This window comes from Zootoca vivipara, chromosome 6 (assembly GCF_963506605.1).
Source record: "Zootoca vivipara chromosome 6, rZooViv1.1, whole genome shotgun sequence".
Lineage (NCBI taxonomy): Eukaryota > Metazoa > Chordata > Lepidosauria > Squamata > Lacertidae > Zootoca > Zootoca vivipara.
Genome location: NC_083281.1, coordinates 14,942,402 through 14,963,892, shown reverse-complemented (window position 1 = coordinate 14,963,892; position 21,491 = coordinate 14,942,402). Strand labels below are relative to the sequence as shown.

General features: G+C 52.8%; 2 protein-coding genes across 4 annotated transcripts; both read right to left on the bottom strand.

The window, feature by feature from the left end:
* Positions 1–310: 310 nt before the first annotated feature.
* Positions 311–7,101, bottom strand: LOC118086104 (suppressor of cytokine signaling 5-like). Of its 3 annotated transcripts, none has more exons than XM_035117368.2 (2): positions 6,969–7,101; positions 311–3,814 (listed from the first exon to the last, which is right to left on the bottom strand). In XM_035117368.2, the coding sequence occupies exon 2, from the start codon at positions 3,767–3,769 to the stop codon at positions 2,492–2,494; it is 1,278 nt and encodes a 425-aa protein (XP_034973259.1). In that variant the 5' UTR covers positions 3,770–3,814; positions 6,969–7,101; the 3' UTR covers positions 311–2,491. The 3 variants fall into 3 exon arrangements, with proteins under 3 accessions (XP_034973259.1, XP_034973258.1, XP_034973260.1); XM_035117367.2 differs by having other exon boundaries at positions 6,973–7,101; XM_035117369.2 differs by lacking the exon at positions 6,969–7,101 and adding an exon at positions 6,643–6,952.
* Positions 7,102–9,101: 2,000 nt separating this feature from the next.
* On the bottom strand, positions 9,102–21,411 carry PAF1 (PAF1 homolog, Paf1/RNA polymerase II complex component). Its single transcript, XM_035117365.2, has 14 exons — positions 21,212–21,411; positions 20,422–20,451; positions 20,247–20,339; positions 19,373–19,494; positions 18,089–18,155; positions 17,024–17,125; positions 16,687–16,792; positions 16,260–16,328; positions 14,720–14,823; positions 14,411–14,527; positions 13,771–13,899; positions 12,756–12,861; positions 11,090–11,177; positions 9,102–9,952 (listed from the first exon to the last, which is right to left on the bottom strand). Exons 1-14 carry the CDS (start codon positions 21,259–21,261, stop codon positions 9,504–9,506), a joined length of 1,632 nt encoding a protein of 543 aa, XP_034973256.1. The 5' UTR covers positions 21,262–21,411; the 3' UTR covers positions 9,102–9,503.
* Between the last annotated feature and the right edge of the window lie 80 nt (positions 21,412–21,491).

Below are 21,491 nucleotides of genomic sequence, written 5' to 3'. Positions count from 1 at the left end.
ATGAAATCCTACTGCCACTCAGGGTAGACAGCACTGAGCTGGCCGGGCCAAGGCTCTGACTCAGTGTAAAGCAAGCGCAAGAGCCCATGCGCCAAACTCTGCGCACCAAGCCTGCCCTCTCCACCTCCCGGCATTGCTCCAAAGGCATCTCCGGCAGCCACTGTGTCGTCGGGCATGCTCCCGTTTGCCACCCCAGCGCCCCTTTGTAAGCCCCTTCCGTGTCCCTCTGCTGGCTGCTGCCCCCACCCAGATGTTTAGGACTGCAGCTGGTGGGGGCTCTTGGGGTTGGTAGTGTCTAAAACAGATAATAATAATAATAATAATAATAATTTATTATTTATACCCCGCCCATCTGGCTGGGTTTCCCCAGCCATTGGGTGGCTTACAACAGAAAAATGAACTAAAACAATTAAATATTAAAATCCTCCCTAAACAGGGCTGCCTTCAGATGTCTTCTAAAAATCTGGTAGCTGTTTTTCTCGTTGACATCTGATGGGAGGGCGTTCCACAGGACAGGCGCCATCACCGAGAAGACCCTCTGCCTGGTTCCCTGCAACTTGGCTTCTCGCAACGAGGGAACCGTCAGAGGGCCCTCAGTACTGGACCTCAGTGTCCGGGCAGAACGATGGGGGTGGAGACGCTCCTTCAGGTATACTGGACCGAGGCCATTTAGGGCTTTAAAGGTCAGCACCAACACTTTGAACTGTGCTCGGAAACGTACTGGGAGCCAATGTAGATCTTTCAAGACCGGTGTTATGTGGTCTCGGCGGCCGCTCCCAGTCACCAGTCTAGCTGCCGCATTCTGGACTAGTTGCAGATGCAGAGCAGGGTGCGTGTTGGTTCCAGCATCCATTTCAAGTGCCTTTTCCCTGCAAGGTGCTATGTCCCAGCTTTGGCGCAGTCTATGGAACTCCCTCCCGCAGTGATGGGCACCAACTTGAACGACTCTATATGAGAATTGGACAAATTCATGGAGAGGGCCATCGGTGGCTACTAGCCAGGATGGCTCTGCTCTGCCTCCAGGATGCCAAACTGGATGGGCCGTTGACCTGATCCGGCAGGCTCTTACATTGTGCACTAACAAGCACCGGCTCTGTGTTTTCTGAGTGCATACACTTCCTTGAGATCCAGGGATCTGAACCACCCACATCTTCCTCCCTGCACTGTTCCCAGGATGCGATGCTAGGGAATAGTTAATTGCAAGCAGGTGTAGACAAAAAAAGAAAGCTGTTTAATAAGACACACACACACACAGTGAGACAGAAGGCAGCAGCAGTCCTTTTCTGGCAGTAAAAGGGAGTGCAAGACCTAGATTTCATTCAACCCGCCCCTCCACTCAAAAACTACCACCTCGGCAGTTCATTTTTCTAAAAGCATCGCCACTTAGCTGATCCACATTGGCAGGAGGAAAGTCCAGTGGCAAACTGGCTGGATTTGCCAAAAGCTGCTCCTTTGGCTCTGAGAGCAGCTCGCAGTTAGGAAGCCTTTGCCATCCTGCCTCAGAGTTCCTCAGCCCCCCTGCCACCCTTGCATCAGGAGCAAAGGCAGCAGCGCAGGATTCAGGCCTGTGGGGATGGATTAAAGACAAGTCGAGAGGAGGACTCTTGCCAAATAAGAGAGTCTCGGTCCATTCCCCTCCTGCGTGAAATTTGTTCCAAAGCCTGTCTTGGAAGAAGCAACTCTTGTTTAAAGTTTTGTGCTTTTTTATCCCCAGCCACCCACAATGGTTGGTCACTGACCAGCCCCGCCCCACCCCACCCAGTTCCCATTCGGCAGTGGTGTGAGCTCAGGAATAAGAGTGTGCGTAAGACAACTGGGTCACAGAACCGTAGATCTGGAAGGGACCGCCAAGGGTCATTATCTAGCCCAACCCGCAGCGGTACAGGAACCGCAGCTGAAGTATCTCCTTCCTGGGGAAAGAGGAGGTGTGGGCACTGCGTGTGACTGGAAGTTTCTCGAAAGGCAAAGGTTGCACCCAGAACCTGGTTAATGCACTTGACAGACACATAAACACTTGGTGGAGTAGGAAATGGCAAAGGGGAGGCAGGGGTCCTCCAGCTGGCAGAACACCTGCTTTGCCTGCAGAAGGTTCAATCCCAAACGGCACCTTTATGTCCAGCTCAGAGCGTCCCCTGCCCGAAACCCTAGCCAGCCAGCCATTGCTGCCAGTCAGTGTAGACTCTATAAGGCTGCTTCCAAGGTCCCTTCCTAGCTGTTGGCAGCGGCGCCACCAAAGTCCTGCTTCTTCACTCCTCTTCTGCAGACGCAAGTCCTCCCCGTAGGTTCCCAGACCGTCTCTCGAAAGCGAGCCACGCAATTCGGCAGCAGGAACGAAACCTGGTTCGCGGAGGAAAGCGCCCACGTTTGAAACCCTGCAGCGGGATGGATTAGAATGTCTGCTAGGGGGCCGAGGGGACAGAAGTATCGGAGTAAAATAGGCAGTGGCGGGAGAGAGCTAACCAGCTGGAGATGGGAGCCACAGGCTCTCCGGTCAGCTCCACCAGGCGTCCAGCCTCCGGACGCGAACCCTCTGCTTGTAGTGGTACTCCTTGAGATACGCCTTGAGGGTGCTGGGGATGGGCAGGCGGCCGATGCCGTCGTAGGTGGTGCAGCAGGTGACGACGGCGCGGCAGAGGTGCTGCAGCCCAAAGGGGAAGGTCCGGTTGACGGGGACGGAGAGCAGCGGCTCGAAGAACATGCACACGCTGGGGTCCTTGTAGTGCTCGAGGAGCCCGGTCACGGTGGGCGCGTGGAAGACGCTGGGGTCGTGCACGTCGAAGCTGAAGTTGTGGTTCCACTGCTCGATGCGGGCATGCAGGGAGCGGCCGTAGCGGCGGAAGCTCACCGAGAACAGGTAGTCCTCCTGCGCCGAGTCGCGCAGCAGGAACGTCCCCTCGGGCTTCCCGTCCAGCAGCGCCTCTGCTTCGTAGCGGTCCATCACGCCCCAGTAGCAGGGCAGCTGCGTCAGCTGCAGCAAGTCAGGAACCAGGCAGTGGATGTAGTCGATCTGGGTGTGGATGCGCACATCAGGCGGCAGCCCCACGGCACAGGAAGAGGACCCCGCAGCCTCCTCCTCTTCCTCTTCTTCGTCCTCCTCGTCCGTAGCTGCCAGCGCCGCCCATCCAGCGCCGGCAAGCTCGCTCATGCCATGTGCCAGCTTCGGCCCCAGTTTGTAGAGGGGGTTGTTGACCTGCGCCGTCACCTCGAAGGTGTGGATCAGGGCATCCGGGGGTGGCTCGACGCCCTGCTCGATGCTGATGCGCCGGCGCTCCCGCAGGCGGTCATCCTCGTCGTCAGAGCGCGGTGCGGCCAGGGCCTCGTGATCAGAGACGGGCGCCGTGTGCTGTTTGATGAGGTTCCAGGTGCGCGCCAGCTCCGAGCCAGGAGGGAAGGGGCAGGTGTCGAGCATCAGCTCCCGCAAGTGGATCTTGCGCTGCACGGAGAGGTCCGGTGAGCGGGAGGCGCTCTTGAGAGGGAAGCACTGCCCCACGGCTGCCTGCAGCTTCTGGCGCAAGGAACGGCCCACCCCTTTGCCGACGGGCTCCGGGGACCCCGAGGAGCCTCCTCCGTCTGCTTCCGCTTCCAGCGGCGAAAGGCTCTGCCTCTCCAGGGATCGGCTCGCTCGGGCTCTCCAGCGGCCGGCGGGACGGGCGCCAGGACCTGCATCTTGCTTGGCTTTTGGCCGGGCGCCGCCCTCCTGCGACATGGCCCCACGGAGGGAGGAGCTAGAGGGGCGGAGCATCTTGCAGGCGCACAGAGAGGTAGACATGGAAGCGGAAGCACATGGTGGCGTCGTCGGCGTGGGAAGTGCGACCTGGGCAAGGGAAGAGAGAGCCCGTGTTAGAAACTCGGGTAACATAAGCTAGGCAACAAATGGCTCCTTAACCCTAGGTTACAGTCGCCACAACACCACAAATGTCTATTTGCCAGGGGGTTGGACTAGATGACCCCCAGGGATCCCTTCCAACACTACGATCCTATGATGCTGTGCTCTCAACTACATTGCTCGACTGTTGCTCACTCTTAAAACAGTTCACGTCTCTCAATAAGCAAGAAGGAGAAACATGCAGTGGAACTGGAAATGGCATTAGCTATGGACTAAGGGCAGAGGTTTTGTAATTGTGGAGAAACCTCCACATAGTTGGAACTGAACCTGTGCCAGTAGCGATATGTGCCTGGGGAATTTCGGTCATCAGGTCATCGGTGCCACATTAAATCAGCTAGGACCCTTATTGATTGATAGATTTGATTGACTGACCTCCACCGTAAGGTCTCAGGGTACCTTGGTGGTGGAAAAGCCAGGGTAAAAAGGTGCGCTTTCCGCATCCTCTGGAAGCTGTGCAATGAAGGTGCCAGGTGCATCTCTGTGGGGAGGGAGTCCCACAGCTTAGGGGCCACCACAGAGAAGGCCCTCTCCCACTGGGCCACCCCATAAGCCTCAGAGGGCAGAGAAACTACCAAGAGGGCCCCCCTCTGCCCATCTCAGCCCCCAAAAGGATCTGTAGGTAAGGAGGCGGCCTTCCAGCTATTTGGGGCATTTGGGGTTTTTCAACACCTTGAATCATGCACAGAAATAAACTTGGAAACCAGCATGGCTATTTTAAGGTGTGTGTGTGTGTGTGATCTAAGTGGATCCTTGTCTCCATAACCAAAACACCACCACCCACCAGGCCCAGAGGGGAATGAGGGGCAGGTTGCCCCACACAGAGGAGGACTGTGAAAAACACCCACCCAAAAAGCTGCAAGGATGCAGTTTACTTCAAGCTTGTTTCCCAAGGGGCAGAACTGATTTGGCTGCAACTCGGCGGAAAGGCCCCGGAAACCGGCAGGGTTCCAGTTAGGCCAGAACTGGGCAACTAGGGGCCCGCCAGATGATAAAACAAAGTGCTGGTTAAACTGTGGAACTCACTGCTGCAGGAAGCAAATGTGGCTTCCGATTTGGGCGGCTTTAAAAAAGGACCAGAGGTCTGGACAAAGGCATGCCTCCATGGTTGGAGGCAGCAACATGTCTGAATACTGGTTGCCGGAAAGCACAGGAGGGGTGAGTTGATCTCGCACTCGGGTCCCACTTGCAAGTTTCTTGTGGGCGTCTGGTTGGCCACTGCACAGTGCCAGATTACCAAATACAGTAGACAGAATAGGCCCCAGCCTATGGAAGGGCTGGCTGGTTAAATCAAATGGTTGGCTGGTTAAATCAAAAACGTATCAGGAAATGATTTGCAAGGCCCCCTCCCCCGAGATTTTAACTGCCATGGGGGCTCCACAGGGTTTAATCCAGCACTGCCACAGTGAAAGCAGGATGCTGGACTAAATGGGCCACTGGCCTGATCCTGCAGGGTTTTGTTGCAACGTTGGAGTCCAGCTCCCATCAGTAGCATGCCAACCAGCTGGCAGGAGGGTGCTGTTGCTGCCTTAGCCCGCAGCTGCGCCTCACTGGAGTCCAGCTTCCCTTCACACATGCAAACTACAAGCTCGCCTCTCCCTCTCTCCTGCCCCACAATTCGCTTCTCCTCCACCAACTTCTTGGCTCAAGCTTATTTCAACACTGCCCCCTCCCTGCTCCAAAGAGACAGTATTGCATAGTAGGTGGGTATTCAAATGACGTTGGACTACAGTGCCCATCATCCCTGACCACTGGTCCTGCCAGCTAGGGATGATGGGAGTTGTAGTCCAAGACCAGCTGGGGGACCCACGTTTGAGAAATGTGAGGCTAGAGCAGGCATAGGCAAACTCCGGCCCTCCAGATGTTTTGGGACTACAATTCCCATCATCCCTAGCTAACAGGACCAGTGGTCAAGGATGATGGGAGTTGTAGTCTCACAACATCTGGCGGGCCGGAGTTTGCCTATGCCTGGGCTAGAGTATCTGAAGAAATGTGCATCTGAAGAAGTCGTGGGATTAAATGATGGGAGGGGGAGAACCACGTACGACATCTCAGAAGAAAGGTGGAGCATAAATGCAACAAAGAGACGAAATCCCTCTGCTGCCCATTGCAGCCCCCTACTCCCCATCAGACCATCCCATCTTGGGGTGAGCTTAGGGTTACAAATGGGGTTCCTTGCCCTGCTCGGCTCATCCATTAACCAAGTGTTGGAAGCAGGCAGGTGCGGGGTGGTGGTGGTTTCCCTTTCCTTCGCGTGGAGCACCTGAGCAGGCCAGAAGGAAGACCACAGTTTGGGAACAAAGAGACAGCAACAGGTGGAAGTGTCCCCCCCCCCAATACTCCATTTATAGACCACCTTTCTGTCACTTATTTCTTAGATTTTCACCCCCTTTTTCCTTCACAAGAGGTTGCTTTCTAGGTCTGCTGAGAAAGGCAAATAACACAGGAGAGAATCAATGAACTCAGGTGCTGCCTTAGATATAATCAGAAGAGGAGAAAGACAATTATTTGCCACCTTTTCTTCCAAGGACCACAAGGCAGCAAACAGGGTTCTACCACTCATTTAATCCCCACAACGACCCTGTGAGCTTGCGAGGCGGCGACTGGCACTCAAAATCTTCCAGGGAGCTTCATGGCCAAGTGGGGGATTCGAACCCTGGCTCCTCCCAGGTGCTAACCCGAAACTTTAACCTCCATACCACACAGGCTCTAACTCCTTTCTTTAGGGTACCTGAGTGAGGCTGGGGGAGTCAGCTTACCTGTGGGCCTCTGGGCGTGTGCAGAGCGCCGGGCCCTCTCCGCCTCCCCGCAGCTGGGATCGGCGCTTCAAATGCAGCAGTGAGGCTTGGCGCAGGACGCCCCAGAGGCGCACCCCGAAACCCGACGCACCTTGCTGCTCACACCCCGCATTCCTCATCTCCACCTCACCGCTCCATCCACCCAAGGGCCTCGCCCGTGGGAGGCACTCTGCACATGCTCAGAGCCGGCTCGCTCGCGCACCCAAAAGGGAACCCCCGCGCTTCCATCAACCTCCCAGGCCTCTCCAAGGCGGCCGAGTGCACCACCCGCCGTGCGCGCCCCTTACCGACCGGCGACCCCGGAGGCCTCCTTCCTCTCCGAGGGTTGGAGGCGCACGGCGAGCCCCGGAACCTCTCCGCTTCTCCAGGCCGCTGGATCTCCGGCTCCCCGGAAGCCCCGCGCGTCCAGGCGCGCTCGCCCTGCCCCGATCGAGACCGCTTCCTGGGTGGCATCCGGGAAGCGACGAGAGACGGGAAGGCAGCGAGAGCGCGCCGCCTGCCTGCCTGGCGCAGCGCCGCCACCTGCCGCCGGAGGAGACTCAGGAGAAACAGCGGAGCCCTCGGGCGGCACGCGCCTTGGAGAGCGCCCTCGCCCCGCAGGACCCAGGAGTCCGGGCTGGCGGGAGACCCTTCCGGAACGCAGAGCAGCTGGACCAATTCTTGCGCCATCGTCTTGGGCTACAGAAAGCCCGCTTTCTCCGACTGCCTTCCACCTCCCTACTCGCCATCCCCACCCGGGAAGCAACCCGAGGGGGGAGCCCCGATCCCCAGTTTACTCCCCACCCACCCCCTTTTAAAATTCCTTCCTTCCTAACGCGCGCCACTTTTCTTTCCATCAAGCGCAAAAGGCCGACGCGCCATGGCCTTGGGGTTCTTTGCGATGGCAGAGCGGGGCAGAGACTCAGAGAGGGTGGGAGAGGATAAAACTGGAAATGAGACCACGCCCATGCAGGATTTTATCTACTTTTATTTCATAAAATTCAAAAGCCCTCAAAGCGGTTTACGGAGGACGACGGACAAAATCGTCCATAGGAAAAATTGGGAGAGATGCCTCCGACTCCAGGGTTGCCCTGCTGCGGAGGACAAGCAGCTCTTGAAATGACCATGCTGCAACGTCAGGACTTCTTCCACACAGACTGAAGGTGTAAATAGGTGAATCAACCAAATTTCTTAAGCTAGGACTGCCTCCACAGTCAAAGGAACACAGCCATATTTACTTGAACCTGGATAGAGCCAGAATACCATCCGGTGCTCCTCCTAGCCCCTTTCCGAAAGTCTTCCCCAAAATGCCAGGTTCTGAATATTCTTCAGCTGTTCAGAAAACATCCCCAGTTATTTGCAAAATATGCAACACAGGCCCTGCAGTGTGGAGAAATTAGTCGCATTACACTGCTTCCTCCTGTTCAGATTGTGCTCTACCAAAAAAAAAAAAAACCACCCCTAGATCAGTGGTCCTCAAACTTACCCCCCTCTGAGCCAAACTTAAATAAAAATTTGTTTGCGCTGCACCAGTTTTTTTTAATGGAAAAGAAATACATTGGAAAACTCATATAGGATTGTCCTCCGTATCACTTCCTGCTCTTGCTTTCGTTTTGAAAATGTACCTATCCATATTATCCAAAGGGGGAGAAATATTTTTATACTATATAACATGGAAATGTTTAAATGTTCCCTTGATTATCCTTGAATCTTCCTGCCCCATTGCCATCCTCTCCTGCCCCACCCTTTGAGAACCCCTGCCCTAGATCATTTCCTCAAGTGCTGCTACCAAGGCACTTGCTAGCCTGACTCTTCCAGCCCAAATGCAGAACTTCAGAGAGATTTCTGCTGAAGACACTGAGTTTTGATCTGGGTTCTCAAATTCTGCCCGAAACATCTCAAATGCTGTCCCAAGTCTTACCAGCTCTCCCTCTCCAATCGGTGCCATCGGGCAAGCTTGACCAGCACCCCTCCACCAAAGATTACAAAGCCCTGAAGGGTCCAGGGTGCCTCAGGGATCGCCCGAACCCTTATACTGTAGATCCCATCTCAATCACCGAGATCATCCACAGGAGTGTTGTTGGGCATTCCCTAAGTTTGCGAGAGTCACTTGACAACAAGAAGAACCCTTTGGTGCTGTTGGCCCAGTCCTATGGAACTCTCTGCCACCGCAGATTCAGCGGGTGCCTTCTGTGCCCTCTGTTCAAACACCTGCTGAATTCCTTTCCATTCTGCCAGGCCTATGCAGGCAATTCAGGACAACATCCTTCCACAATGGTTTGCTGATTGTCTGCATTTAACTTTTTATGACTTTAGAGGATGGTTTGATTCCTGTATCCCGATTTAATGAATTTTTACAAAAGAGCGGTAGGCAAATATTTTCCGAAATACACTGGCCCCAATGATGTTGCAAGTGGCCCTGGTTAACAATAGAGAGGAGATTCAAGAAACAAAAAACTTTATTTTAGGGTGGGTGTGAGTGTGTGAGAGATCTGCTGTGTGGCACATTATGTACAGCGGGGAAAAGAACAACACAAGAAGAGGAGCGGAAGAACCAAACATGTGTGAGTCTGTGTCCCACCCCACCCCAAACGCCAGACGTTTCTGCAGAAGGTTCGCAGCAAAGAGTTCACTGGCAGAGGCGGAAGATCGGCAGAAATGGGTGGTGGGCAGGCAGCCCTCCAATCCGCCTCTTTCGCCAGGAGGAACATTCCCAGAATCCTCTGGGCTTAACTGGGACAAAGTAGCCAGCCAGCCAGCCAAGGTAAGTACCGTCCCTTCCCAGGTGTCCTCCCTGCAGGAGAGGGGTGAAGCTGACTTCCGAATGGCCCTGCAGGCCCTCCTCAGTCGCTGTCGCTGCCCTCCTCGCTGGACTCGGACGGGGCCTCGCTGGCGCTGGCCTCCCCTTCCTCTTCCTCCTCCTCCTCGTGGTTGGAGTGGTCCTCGCTGCCGCTGTGGAGAGGGCTCTGGCTGCTGCCGCGACGCTGCTGGCGCCGCCCGCCCCCTTCCTCGTCCTCCTCTTCGTCCTCCTCCTCCTCGCTGCCGCTCTCCCCTTCGTCGCGCTGGCCCCCCTCCTGCTCCGAGTCCTCTTCCTCGTCGTCGTCGCTGCCAAAGATCTCCTCCTTGTCTCGGGCCGCCCGCTCGTCTTCCTCGCTCTCCTCGGCCGGAGCCCCCTCGCCTTCGCTGGCCTCCCGCTCGCTCTCGCTGGCTGAGCGCCCTTCCTCCTCGTCCTCGCCCTCCTCTGCCTCGCTGGCCTCCTTCTCGCTCTCGCTGCCTTTCTCTGGCTCCTCGTCTAGGGCGAGTGGGAAAGAGAGAGAGAGGTGAGCACACGGGGGCAGGGGAGGGAAAAAACGGGGAAACTTGGCTTTTCAGGGGGACCGATTGAGTTTCTTTCAAAGGAACTCAAGGTGGCAGTACTTGACTCCCCCCCTCATTTAATCCCACACAACAACCCTTTGGGCTGAGAGAGGCGATGGCTACCCCCCCCCCCCGAGGAGTCACAAGGTAAGCTTCATGGCCAACTGGGGGGATTTGAACCCTGCTCTCTCCTCGCCCAACGCTCTAGCTAAAGCGAGAGGACGGGCCAGGGCCATTCCTTTTTCTTTCTTTTTTTAAATAGTTTTTTATTAAGTTTTATAATTTTATATTCAACACAATCATTTTTATCACAAAAGTATATATAAACCCCTATCCCCACCCCCACCCCATCCCACCCATGACTTCCCTCAACTTCCTCTTCTGGTTCTTTAGATATTTACTTCTCCTGCCTGTTTTATTCTACCTTAATTTTATAATCTTTTAATTGATACAGTGGTACCTCGTTCCGGGGTGCCGTTCGCACCCCGAAAACTACGCAACCTGAGTGTCCATTTTGCGCACGCACAAAAGTGCGACATCACACTTCTGCGCATGTGCAGACCGCGCACAGGGTAAAAAATACTTCCAGGTTTACAGAGTACACAACCCGAAGCATACGTAACCCGAGGTATGACTGTATTATTACAATCTTATCACTTTTGTACCATACTTATCCATATTACATCTTGCCCTTTATTATTCCCCCATTATTGCATCTTAACTTTCATGCTTGATTTCTTAATTGTAAGTGTTTACTCAAACCCTGCTGGTGAGTCCACTTCTTTACAATACTTCTGTAAACACAACATATACGCTTCCCATCCCTTTAAACGAAAAGGGCAGCGATGGAAGGCAGGACCTCCCCCTTTAAGAAAAAGTGATGCCGCTGAGCCAGCCAATGAGGCAACAGCGATGGAGCCGCCTTGGAGTGTTCCACCAGGTGCCAAAAGGCAGGGGGTGTTCTTTAAAGCAGAGGATGCAAATTTCGCAATGTGGCCGCCTGGCCACACAGGCACCTTCAGCAGCGAGCAGGGAGGGCACCAGGGAGAGATTTTGCCAACCCAGCACCTACCTGAGCCTTGGGCCTCTTTGCCCAGGTCCATCTCCTCCTCCTCCTCCTCTTCCGGCTCGTGGTTCTCCAGCTGGGCTTTGCGGGCTTCCTGCAGGGGACAGAGCTGCGAGTTAGGGGGCATTTGGGGAAGGAGAAATCCCCCCAGCTGACTTCCAGCAACACCATTGGCCTTCCTGCGCCAGGGCTGGAGTCAGAGGCAGGTCAGAACAAAGGGCTAGGCTGCCAGGGAAGTTAACTCTTTATTCAAGGACACAGCATGCAACTCGAGCAACCCTGAGTTGCCCCTTCTGAGCAGCTGCCAGGACTAAAGGTCCCTGCCTTCCACCCCTCCTAAGTCTCCTCCTCTCCCGGATGTTCCCCAAACCGTCTCAAGATGCATCTGCACACCTCTGGCCTCTGTTCTGCCCTCCTCATTATCTTGCATGTTCTTGGAGATCAGGGGAGAGGGGAGTTTGTTGCAACAGGAGAGGGAGATATCCTGGATAATTCAGCAGCTTCTTGACCCCCTTCCTCTGTTTCAGCCTCAGAGTCTGAACTGCTCCCTGTCACAGGTTCCTCCTGCTCACTAAACCCTGTTGTCCTGTCCGTATCCAGCATCTCCTTCCAATCTCCCTCTGACCGCTCCATCAATCCCCGGGTTCCGAGCCTTCCTCCTCTGGGATATCCCTTGGGTTTCCCCGGCTGGTGCCTCCCACCACTCCTTATCATCCAGTCCGTCTCCACCCCCATCGTCCAGCCCAGACACTGAGGTCCAGCTCTGAGGGCCTTCTGGCGGTTCCTTCCCTACGAGAAGTGAGGTTGCAGGGAACCAGGCAGAGGACCTTCTCGGTGGTGGCGCCCGCCCTGTGGAACGCCCAGATGTCAAGGAAATAAACAACTACTGTATCTGACTTTTAGAAGACATCTGAAGGCAGCTCTGTTTAAGTTTTTAACGTTTGATTCTATTTTTAATATTCTGTTGGGAGCCACCCAGAGTGGCTGGGGAAACCCAGCCAGATGAGTGGGGTATAAAATAATTTATTGTTATATTATTATTATGTCACTTCCCCAGGTTCTGGGTTCACCTAGCCTAACCCGGCCAAGACCAGCCAGAGGGTCCAGCACTCTGCTCCCGCAACAGCGGCTGATGGGATGCCCCTGAGAACCTATCTAGCAAAGCAAGGTGGAAAAAGCCTTGTTCTCTCCTGACTCCACCCCCCACCCCCCACCCCGGGTATAGACTGCTTCGGAACATGGAGGCTCCACAGAACTGCCATGGCCAAAATTGTTATTGGAACTTAGGAACCCCAAAGGTACCAGTGAGCAGAGGGACCTTCCTTCCCAGGGGGTGGACTTTTGTCATCTGTCTCCCATCCCAAGTCCTCGTTTCCAGAGAATTTTGACCAGAAAAGAAGGCCTGGCCTTCAGAGATTAAGGTGTACCAGGCCCCAGATGCCGAGGACCAAACAGGATTTCCGTATCCCTAGTGGTGGTGGCCAATAGCCAGTGGTTCGCCTCTCCTCACTAGGAATTGGTTCTAATTCTGTCAATGATCCTCATTTCCAGTCAGCACCCGGCCGGCTCCAATGGCCAGAGCAGGACAGTGAGATGGGGTGGAAGCTCAGAGCCAGGATTCATAGGTCCCCATCCTCCCGCCATCAGGGAGGTATCTCTAGGCCAGCCTTACCTGTGCCTCCAGCTCCTTCTCGTTCATATCTCGGTGCTTCACCACCAGAACGGCGTTGGTTCCCGACTGCACCCCGGCCTTGGCTCGCCGTTTGCTCAGCCGCACTCTGCGATGGGAAGGGAGAGGTTAAGGAGGGAGCAGGGACCCGACTCCCTCTGCGCATACAGACATGCCCTGGCAGCAGGATACAGCCCTCGAGTGCTGGTGGCATGTTGCACAAAACTGGCGGTAGCAAGGGGCTGGTTGCATGCCGGAACCGCCTGCGCCGCTTAGCAGAGGGAACACAATGGGATGTCTCTGGGAAGGCCCTTATTTAATAAATTCAAAGTATTGGAAGGGACCCCCAAGGGTCATCCAGCCCACCCCCTGCCATGCAGGACTTGCAGCTCGGATGCAACATGTGCCAGGGGGAAAGGACTCAGGTAGGGAAGGTTGGGGGACATAAGAAGAGGCTGCTGGATCAAGCCCAGCTAGTCTCACAGTGGCCAAATACCCCAAATTACCCAGGAGTCTAGGTAGACTGCCTCTGGACTTGGAAGTTCCATGAGATCGTAACATGCCCATTATGGGAAGCCCGCAAGCAGGATTCGAGTGCAGGAGCAACTCTCCCCTCCTGCCGTTTCCAGAAACTGGTATTCAGAAGCGTTTACTGCCTCTGACCAGGGAGGCAGAGGAGACAGCTATCATGGCAAGCAGCCACCGATATCTTTCTCTTCCTTCATAATTTGTTTTTGTTTTGTTTTTGTCCTTGTTTTCGTTATCTATTTTGTGCTTCTGTTTTGCATTTTTTACGCCGCAAACTGCCCAGAGATCTTCAGATGAAAGGCAGTATACAAAGGAACCAAACAAGAAACAAGGAAAGAAATACATAAAGTGCCTAATCCTCTTTTACAGCCGCCTACGTTGGTGGCCATCCCTGCCTCCTGTGGCAGGGAGTTCCATAGTTTAACCCCCCTGGCCACCAGCACACTTGCCCCACCCTCCCAAAAAGCTTCAGTTTCTCCCTCCGCCTCACCTGGTCTCCAGTTCGTTGTAATAGACCCCATCACCCTCCCGGAAGATGAAGAAATAGTTTTCCTCGTAGCCCTTGCTGGCTTTGTTCTTGACATTCCAGTTGTATTCCCGAGCGATCTTGTACTCGTACCTGGAGGAAAGGGATAGAAAGGAAAGGGTGAGGGCTTTGGAGCACCCCCATATTCATTTCGAGGTGCTCTCCTGCTCCCCTCCAATAATCCCTTCAGCTGAGCCAGGCTCTCTCAAAATATAATCGCAGAACTGTCATCTATAGTCCAAGCCCCTGCAATGCAGGAATCACAGCTGAATCCCCGAAGAATGGCCATCCAACCTTGTTTAAAAACCTCCAAGGAAGGAGAGTCGGAGGCCGTTCTTCTGTTGAAAGTCCTCCCCAAATGTTTATTTGAGATTTCTTTTCTTGTAAACTTGAAGCGATTGGGTTTGAGCCCTACCCTTTAAAGCAGGAGAAAACAAATCCCCGCATGCAAAAAAAGGTAGTGTCTCAGGGAAACGGCTTGGGCAGGAAGCATGCCTGACATGTTGGTTTTCCAAGTGCGGGGATTTTTTTTTTTAAGGTCTCCCGGTATAGTTTTGCTTTCTTAACCAGACAACCCGCGCGCCCTCCCAGTTGGCACACGTACACATCCTCGGGAGCGTAGTCCATCTCTTCGTCTTGGTCCCGTTTGCGTTTCCGCATTGTGTCGTCCACAGGGAGGAAGTAAGCCACAAACTGGTTGCCTTCCTCGTCCATCATGCCCCTGCAATTGGTTTGGGGGGGGGGGCGAGAGGGAGAGAGAGAGAGAGAGAGAGGAAAAGGAAGGAAGGAAGGTTACCTCTTGTATGGAATCCAGTAACAAACCAGTTGTTCTACCCCACCCCCCACAGCTTCTCCAAGTGGGGCTTGGAGGGATTCCTGCCTGGAACCCATGAAGAGAGCTGCATTTCCATACCTAATCATGGCCTGGGACATCATCTCGAGGGCGGCTGACCCACTGGTGTCCTTGGGTGCTGGGTCAGAGTCGAAGATGACCTGGGCGCAAGGGTTGATCCACATCTGGCAGAGGGCGGAAGAAGAGTAGCTTACGGCATGGCAAGAACCCTTCAGAAATGGCACACAGCTGGCAGGGCCTGCTTAGAAGTGCCCCATCCCCACCCCTCAAGGATTCGCCCCAAACGGGCCTGGCTGCGTAGTCCAGGGAGGAGAGATGAGGGGCTTCCAGTGCAAAAATGGGGAGTGGGTGCGAGAAGACCAGGGCAAGAAGGGGTTCTGTGACTACTACTCCACCCCCTGAGTCTTACTCTCTTTGGGATTAGAGCAGAGAGGTCCAGATTAAGCCCTTTAGAGGCTCTAAGCCAGGCATCCCCAAGCTGTGGCCCTCCAGATGTTTTGGACTACAATTCCCATCTTCCCCGACCACTGGTCCTGTTAGCTAAGGATCATGGGAGTTGTAGGAGGGCCGCAGTTTGGAGATGCCTGCTCTAAGCACTTAAAAAGATTTTGGTGCCCCTATATCTGACCCCAAATACAGTATATGCAATTATAAACCACAAAATAACATTTTATTTTTTGAAACGAGATGAAACCTACAGTAACATGGAAAATAATGTTCGCCTTTGTATACAGTTGTACCTTGGTTTCCAGACGCCTTGGAATTCGTACATTTCGGCTCCCGAATTATCAAAAACTGGAAGTGAGTGTTCCGGTTTCAAAAGATTTTCAGAAACCGAACATCTGGCGTGATGCAAGAAGCCACGCCTTAGTTTTTGAACAATTCCAGAAGTCAAATGGACTCCCGGAACACATTCTGTTCGAGAACTATGGTACAACTGTACTTCCGCTTTTTTGTATTCAGAAAGTTTTCTCCTACTTTTTCCAATTGCAAAGTCTTTGATCAGATCCTCAAAACCAACTCTACATAACACAGCTGCTTCTGTACTTAGTGGAGATAAGGCATCCCCGCCTGCCTTGTCGCATAGTTGTTCTGTTGGGATTTTTAATATATTTCGGCTGAGAAAATGAACGCCCAGCTGAGTAATTTGTGAGCACTTAATCCCCGTGATGGGGTGAGCTCCCGTTGCTCGGTGAGCTGGCCACATGACCCGGAAGCTGTACAACCTCGGCCAGTAAAGTGAGATGAGCGCCGCAACCCCAGAGTCGTTTGCGACTGGACTTAACTGTCAGGGGTCCTTTACCCTTTAATGTTAAAAATCCAGCCATGGGAAATTTCTGTGGCTTCCCCACTTCCCTTGATGCCCTAAGCAAGTGCTTGTTTCGCTCAGTGGTTCATTCACCTTTGCCAAGAGCCCAACACCTCTCTAATCTCGCTCTCCCTGCCTCCGGACCCTTTGCAAATGAACAGGAAAGGAAGCTTCATAGTCGACAAACCATAGGAACCGAGCAGGTAGAGAGAGGCCTAGTGGCGAGAGCAGGGCTGCTGTAAACAAAGCCCCAAACATCTTAGATCCAACTGCCCCTTCCCTCGATCTCACCTTGAAGTCAGGGAAGACAGGCATGACCTCCACAGGTGTGACTCGAGGCTTGCTGTAGTGCTGAGCGATCTGGAGGCAGAATTTGGAAGTGAGAAATGTGGGCGAGGCCAGCGGCGGCAAGGACACCATTAAGCTTCTCAGAACTGCACCCCCAAATCCCCGAAAAGCATCATCCTCCCAAAGGGACACAGCAAATATATTTATGCTGCCCCCCACCTCTGCATTTCCTAGCCAGGTGGGCAGCTTTAAGCTCTGAGTATTGTGTTTTAATGCTTAACCTGCCCTGGAACCTCAGGGTGAAGGGTAGGTAATCAATCAATCAATCATCATCATCATCATCATCATCCCCCCCTTTACAAAAGTGCAACAGTGAGAGGACACCGGTTTCATTTTCCAAAAATTAATTTTTCCACTCTAGGCAGCTCACCGATTTCTGAGCATCCTCAAAGGTCTTCTCGATGGCCGCAATCTGGCTATCTCTGTCTTTGTAGATCTCTTCCTCTGTGAACTGTTGCTTGACAGACACGCCAATCCTGATTGAGAACCAGGAAAGAAATATGTATCAGAAAGGAGTCGTTTACCCAGATAAAGGAAGACCATAGCAGTCCTCGGGAGGAACTTTGGGAAACTGGCTGAAACAGATCTCTCCGGAGGCTTTGAAGGCCTGGTCCAGAAACTCAAAGATTCATCACGTTCATCGCTGTATTGTTGGCTGTTTTACACTGAAACAGCAGCTTTTAAAAATATGTTTAATTTCTACTCACTTAACCTCCGGCTTCTCGTTGGAGACGCCATAGCGGTTGAACTCTGTGGAGATGTATTCGGTCTTCCTCATCCATGGCACCACTTTGGCATGCTGCTGGGATCTGCAAAGAAAGATATATATATATCCACGTCTCCCTACAGAGGCAAGCCTCCAATTCCCACAGCCATGTTCCTAGCCCTCAAGATGGTCTGCAACACCTGTGAGAAAGACCTAGGAAGGAAACATTGCTGGGTTATCCTTTGCCACTACATTGCTTCATTTCAATCACTGAGCTGTGCACCTGGCTGTTAACCAGAGGGTTGGTGGTTCAAGCCCACCCAGGGGTCCCTGTGGCCAGAATTCCTGCATTGCACAGGGTTGGGCCAGATGACCCCTGGGGGGTCCCTTCCATATTCTAAGAGTATTTTTCCACTTAACATATAAGTTCAAAATGCTGACTCCTGCTTTAAAACAAGCATTAAAACGTATGTATTTCGTGCCAATGTGCTTTTCAGAACACGAGGCCACTGCACTGATCTGCATTTACATGGGCAGAAACTCTGGAACTGGGGAGAGGGGCCGACCCATAACTGATGAACAGAACAGCACAAGATGGGGGAGGGCAGAAGAGTTGTGCAGCCCCCAGGGGGTGAAAGGGAAGCTGGGGAGAAGGGAGTTTCGGGAAGGTAGCTCCAAACCAGGAAAGCAGCTTACATGGGAGAGATGCTCCTGAAGGAACAGCTTGGCCAGTGAGGTAGCAAGAGCATCGGCCCAAGACCTGGGAGAGACCTGGGTTCAAATGGCCACTTGGTCAATCTCACCAAGAGACCTTGGGGGCTAGTCGCTGCCTCTCGGCCTCACCTACCGCACAGGGTTGTTGTGAAGAGGGGGAGACCCACGTACGCCACCTTGAGCTCCTTGGAGAACAAGGTGGGAAATAAAGGCAAAGAAGGAGGAAGGAGGAGAGCAGTAACCCAAGGGAGATGATGATGGCCTGAAGATTCAAGAGGGCAAGGGACATTTGGAGTCTCGGGAGACAACAAAGGGCAGAAAACAGTTTCCCGGCCCAGGTGAAAAGCACTACCTCTTGGAACTGGTTGGCGCTTGGATCTCCTCCTCCAGCAACTTCTCGTCGGCAGGATCTAGAAGAACTGCAAGAAGCCAAAGGTGCAGCAGTGGTTAGAGGCCACAGGCTGTTACCCCTTATATAAACACCTAGCCTCGTCTAACTATTTCAGCCAAACCCCTGGCAACCATCTCTGGCCAGACTTCCTGGAGTTCTGATTGTTGGCTTCAGAACATCCATGACAGCCTGATACACAGTCACATTAAGATGTACCAATCGTAGGCAATAAAGTGGGATTTTTTTTGCCATGAACATCAACCCAGGCCTTCTGGGAATTCCTTGCAGACAACTGCAGTGACTGGAGACAGTCAGCTCATGTAATGACCATAGGAGAAATGACCGCTGGGAGAAGCGAAGAGAAGAAACGCCACGGTGCATCTGCAGCAGCACAACTGGATGCCTTTATCAGCCCCAGCTGCAACGAAACATGTCTCTCCCATTTAGGTCTCTACAGCCTAAGTCGGTGCTGTAGATCAGTGTTTCTCAACCAGTGTGCCTCCAGATGTTTTGGGACTACAAGTCCCATCATCCCTAGCTAGCAAGACCAGTGGTCAGGAATGATGGGAATTGTAGTCCCAAAACATCTGGAGGCACACTGGTTGAGAAACACTGCTGTAGATAACTCTCGATTGGTTTTGACTTCACCCCCAAAGACACACTCCTCTGTTGCCTCCCAAAACAGACGGATGCCAACCATGTTTAAAAGCTGGCATCCTAATCCACAACATATTTGTGTGTTACATCAAGTGGGTTGTGCAATGGGAATCCAAAATGTATCAAGCACATCTCCACAATCAGAACCCACAACTGCTGTGCACAGTTATTAAAAAGGTAAAAAAGGTAAAGGACCCCGGGACAATTACGTCCAGTTAAAGGCGACTATGGGGTTGCAGCACTCATCTCACTTTCAGGCCGAGGGAGCCAGCGTTTGTCCACAGGTGGGTCATGTAGCCAGCATTACTAACCTGCTTCTGGAACAATGGAACACCGTGATGGAAACCAGAGCACACGGAACACTGTTTACCTTCCCACCGCAGCAGTATCTATCTACTTGCACTGGTGTGCTTTCAAACTGCTAGGTTGGCAGGAGCTGGGACCGAGCAACAGGAGCTCACCCCGTCATGGGGATTCGAACAGCCGACCTTCCGATCGGCAAGCCCAAGAGGCTCAGTGCTTTAGACCACAGCACCACCCGCGTCCCGCATGGTTATTAACGTTTCCTGGTCCCGCAACTCCTCTCACCATTGGGGTCGATGCGATATGTATCGGGGTTGATTAGGTCTATGGTGACCCCCAGGTCAGGCTCAGTCAGGAGGTCATGTTTGTGCTGCTTCTCAAGAGAGGTGGCTTTGTACTGTACAAACCTGGAAGGTTACAGCAGCAAGAGGCAGGTCAAGCAGCAGAAAATGCATAAGCAGAATTTCAAAGGAATATAATTATTTCAAAATATATAAGAACAAGCATTTTCCAATTTTGCATGGGTATGTCATGAAAAATTCTTGCACTGTTCTCCAGCTAAAGGGCAGTTCTAATTATGAGTTTTAATCTGCAGAAAACGTGCCTCTGAACACCAACTTAGTGGGGGCATTCTCCTTTCTCTCTGGCACAGGAGAGAATATGAACCAGCAATATGCGGTTTTCACAAAAATAATCAGTCTTTAAATCTGCAACCCAATTTACTGAAGACACCTTTCAAAAATGCGGAATGGATCTTGCCTTTCCATAAATGATGCCTAAAGCAGTAAACTAACAGTAAACTAACAGAAAGAAGAATAAAAATGGCAATATAAAAATGTGAGCACATAAAACAGCGCCAACTTAAAAATGAAACTATTTTAGCAACTAATGACTGCCCATTCACTTTTGTTTCCTCTGTGTAACTTTTCACATAAGTATTGCACATCTTCTATGCTTCTATAATCTATTTTTACATGCAAACTTAAGACATCATATCCATTCAACGCTTTGCAGCCTGATAACCTGCAGATATAACTCCAGAATTAACTCGCCATGCGCTGTAGAAAAGTCAGCCTGGTCTGTTTAAGGCACCAGAGGATCCACTGTGGACATGCTAATATGCAGAAAATGGCAGCTCCACACACCTCTCCCTGCTCACCTGTTCTGGTCAAATGGGTATGTGATGAACTTGGGGTCAAAGGGGATATCGGGAAGACTGTTGCAATATTTGACGCGACACACCACTCCCGACCTGCAAAGGGAAAGGGGAGAGAGGTGGGACCACTTGCCACGCTCCAAGCAAGGGGTGAGGGATGGCGAGGGGTGATCCTTACCTCTCAGGAAGCGTCCGGTGGGAGTTGGGCCTGAGGAAAAAGAGATGGGGTTACTGATACTTTAGCACAGAGATGCCGGCGCCAAAGAAATGATACTTGGGGGAATGGTTTAGTCAATCTCCTTTGGAATTCATTGGTTCATGCCCTACCCCCCAGAGCAGGAGAAAACAAGTTTGGACCACCTACCAAGTGTCGGCCAATAAGATATTTGAAGATGGCCATAATATCGCCTCTCAGTCTCCACTTTTCTAAGCTAAACCTACCCAGCTCCTTCGACCGTTCCTCATAAGGCTTGGTTTCCAGACCCTTGATCGTCTTGGGCGCCCTCCTCTGCACACATTCCAAGCTTGTCCATAATATGAGTAGCATTATTCATTACCCGTCTTTCACCCCAAGGTCCCAAGACGGTTTTCAGCATCAAAACACAGCATTAAAAGCAGTTTTTAATATGCAGCAGCTACCTAAATACTATTCTTACTTTCTATTTACTGCATTATTCCACACTTTATTTCTCAGTTTTTAACGGAAGTGACTCAAATCGACTTAAGAACAAGTGCAGGCGAGCAAGTTGCCCAGCCTGGCCCTTCCTCCCACTGTGAGCAACAAGACGCCTGACAGAGGGACCCAGGAGTCCGGGCTCAGCCCCTCCCCCTCTGCGAAACCTTTGGGGAGAACTGCTTGGCGGGGCGGGGGGGAGCAGGAGACCCCTCTCACTTTCCTCCCCCATTCCCCCTCCCCTCTTCCACAGGGGACCCAGGCGTCCGGGAGAGGGGAGTGACGTCACCCGTACCTGTGGCCGGGCTCTTCCCGCTGCGCCTGAGTCTGGATAGTGGGCGCCATCGCGAAGCCCCCCCTCAGGAGCAACAGGCTACGCCAGTCAACGGGGGCGGGGCTTAATAACACCTCTTTCCGCCGCGGAGCCCGCTGGGAAATGTAGTTCGCCTGCTACGTCAAGCCACTTCCGGCCAGAAGGGAAAACGTCGCAGCCTGCTTATATGCGCGGGAAATCCATAGTGCGATATAGCACGCCGAGAGCCGCCCTTCCCCCACACAGAAAGCTGTCACGAAAG

Bases quoted from the DNA above. Each gene is read 5' to 3' on its own strand.
- PAF1 (XM_035117365.2), bottom strand. From the start codon at position 21,261: ATGGCGCCCACTATCCAGACTCAGGCGCAGCGGGAAGAGCCCGGCCAC. The intron at 20,452-21,211 runs GTACGGGTGACG...CTTTTTCCTCAG, and splicing joins CGGGAAGAGCCCGGCCACAG to GCCCAACTCCCACCGGACGC. The intron at 14,528-14,719 runs GTATGGAAATGC...AACCAATTGCAG, and splicing joins ATGTCCCAGGCCATGATTAG to GGGCATGATGGACGAGGAAG.
- LOC118086104 (XM_035117368.2), bottom strand. From the start codon at position 3,769: ATGTCTACCTCTCTGTGCGCCTGCAAGATGCTCCGCCCCTCTAGCTCC.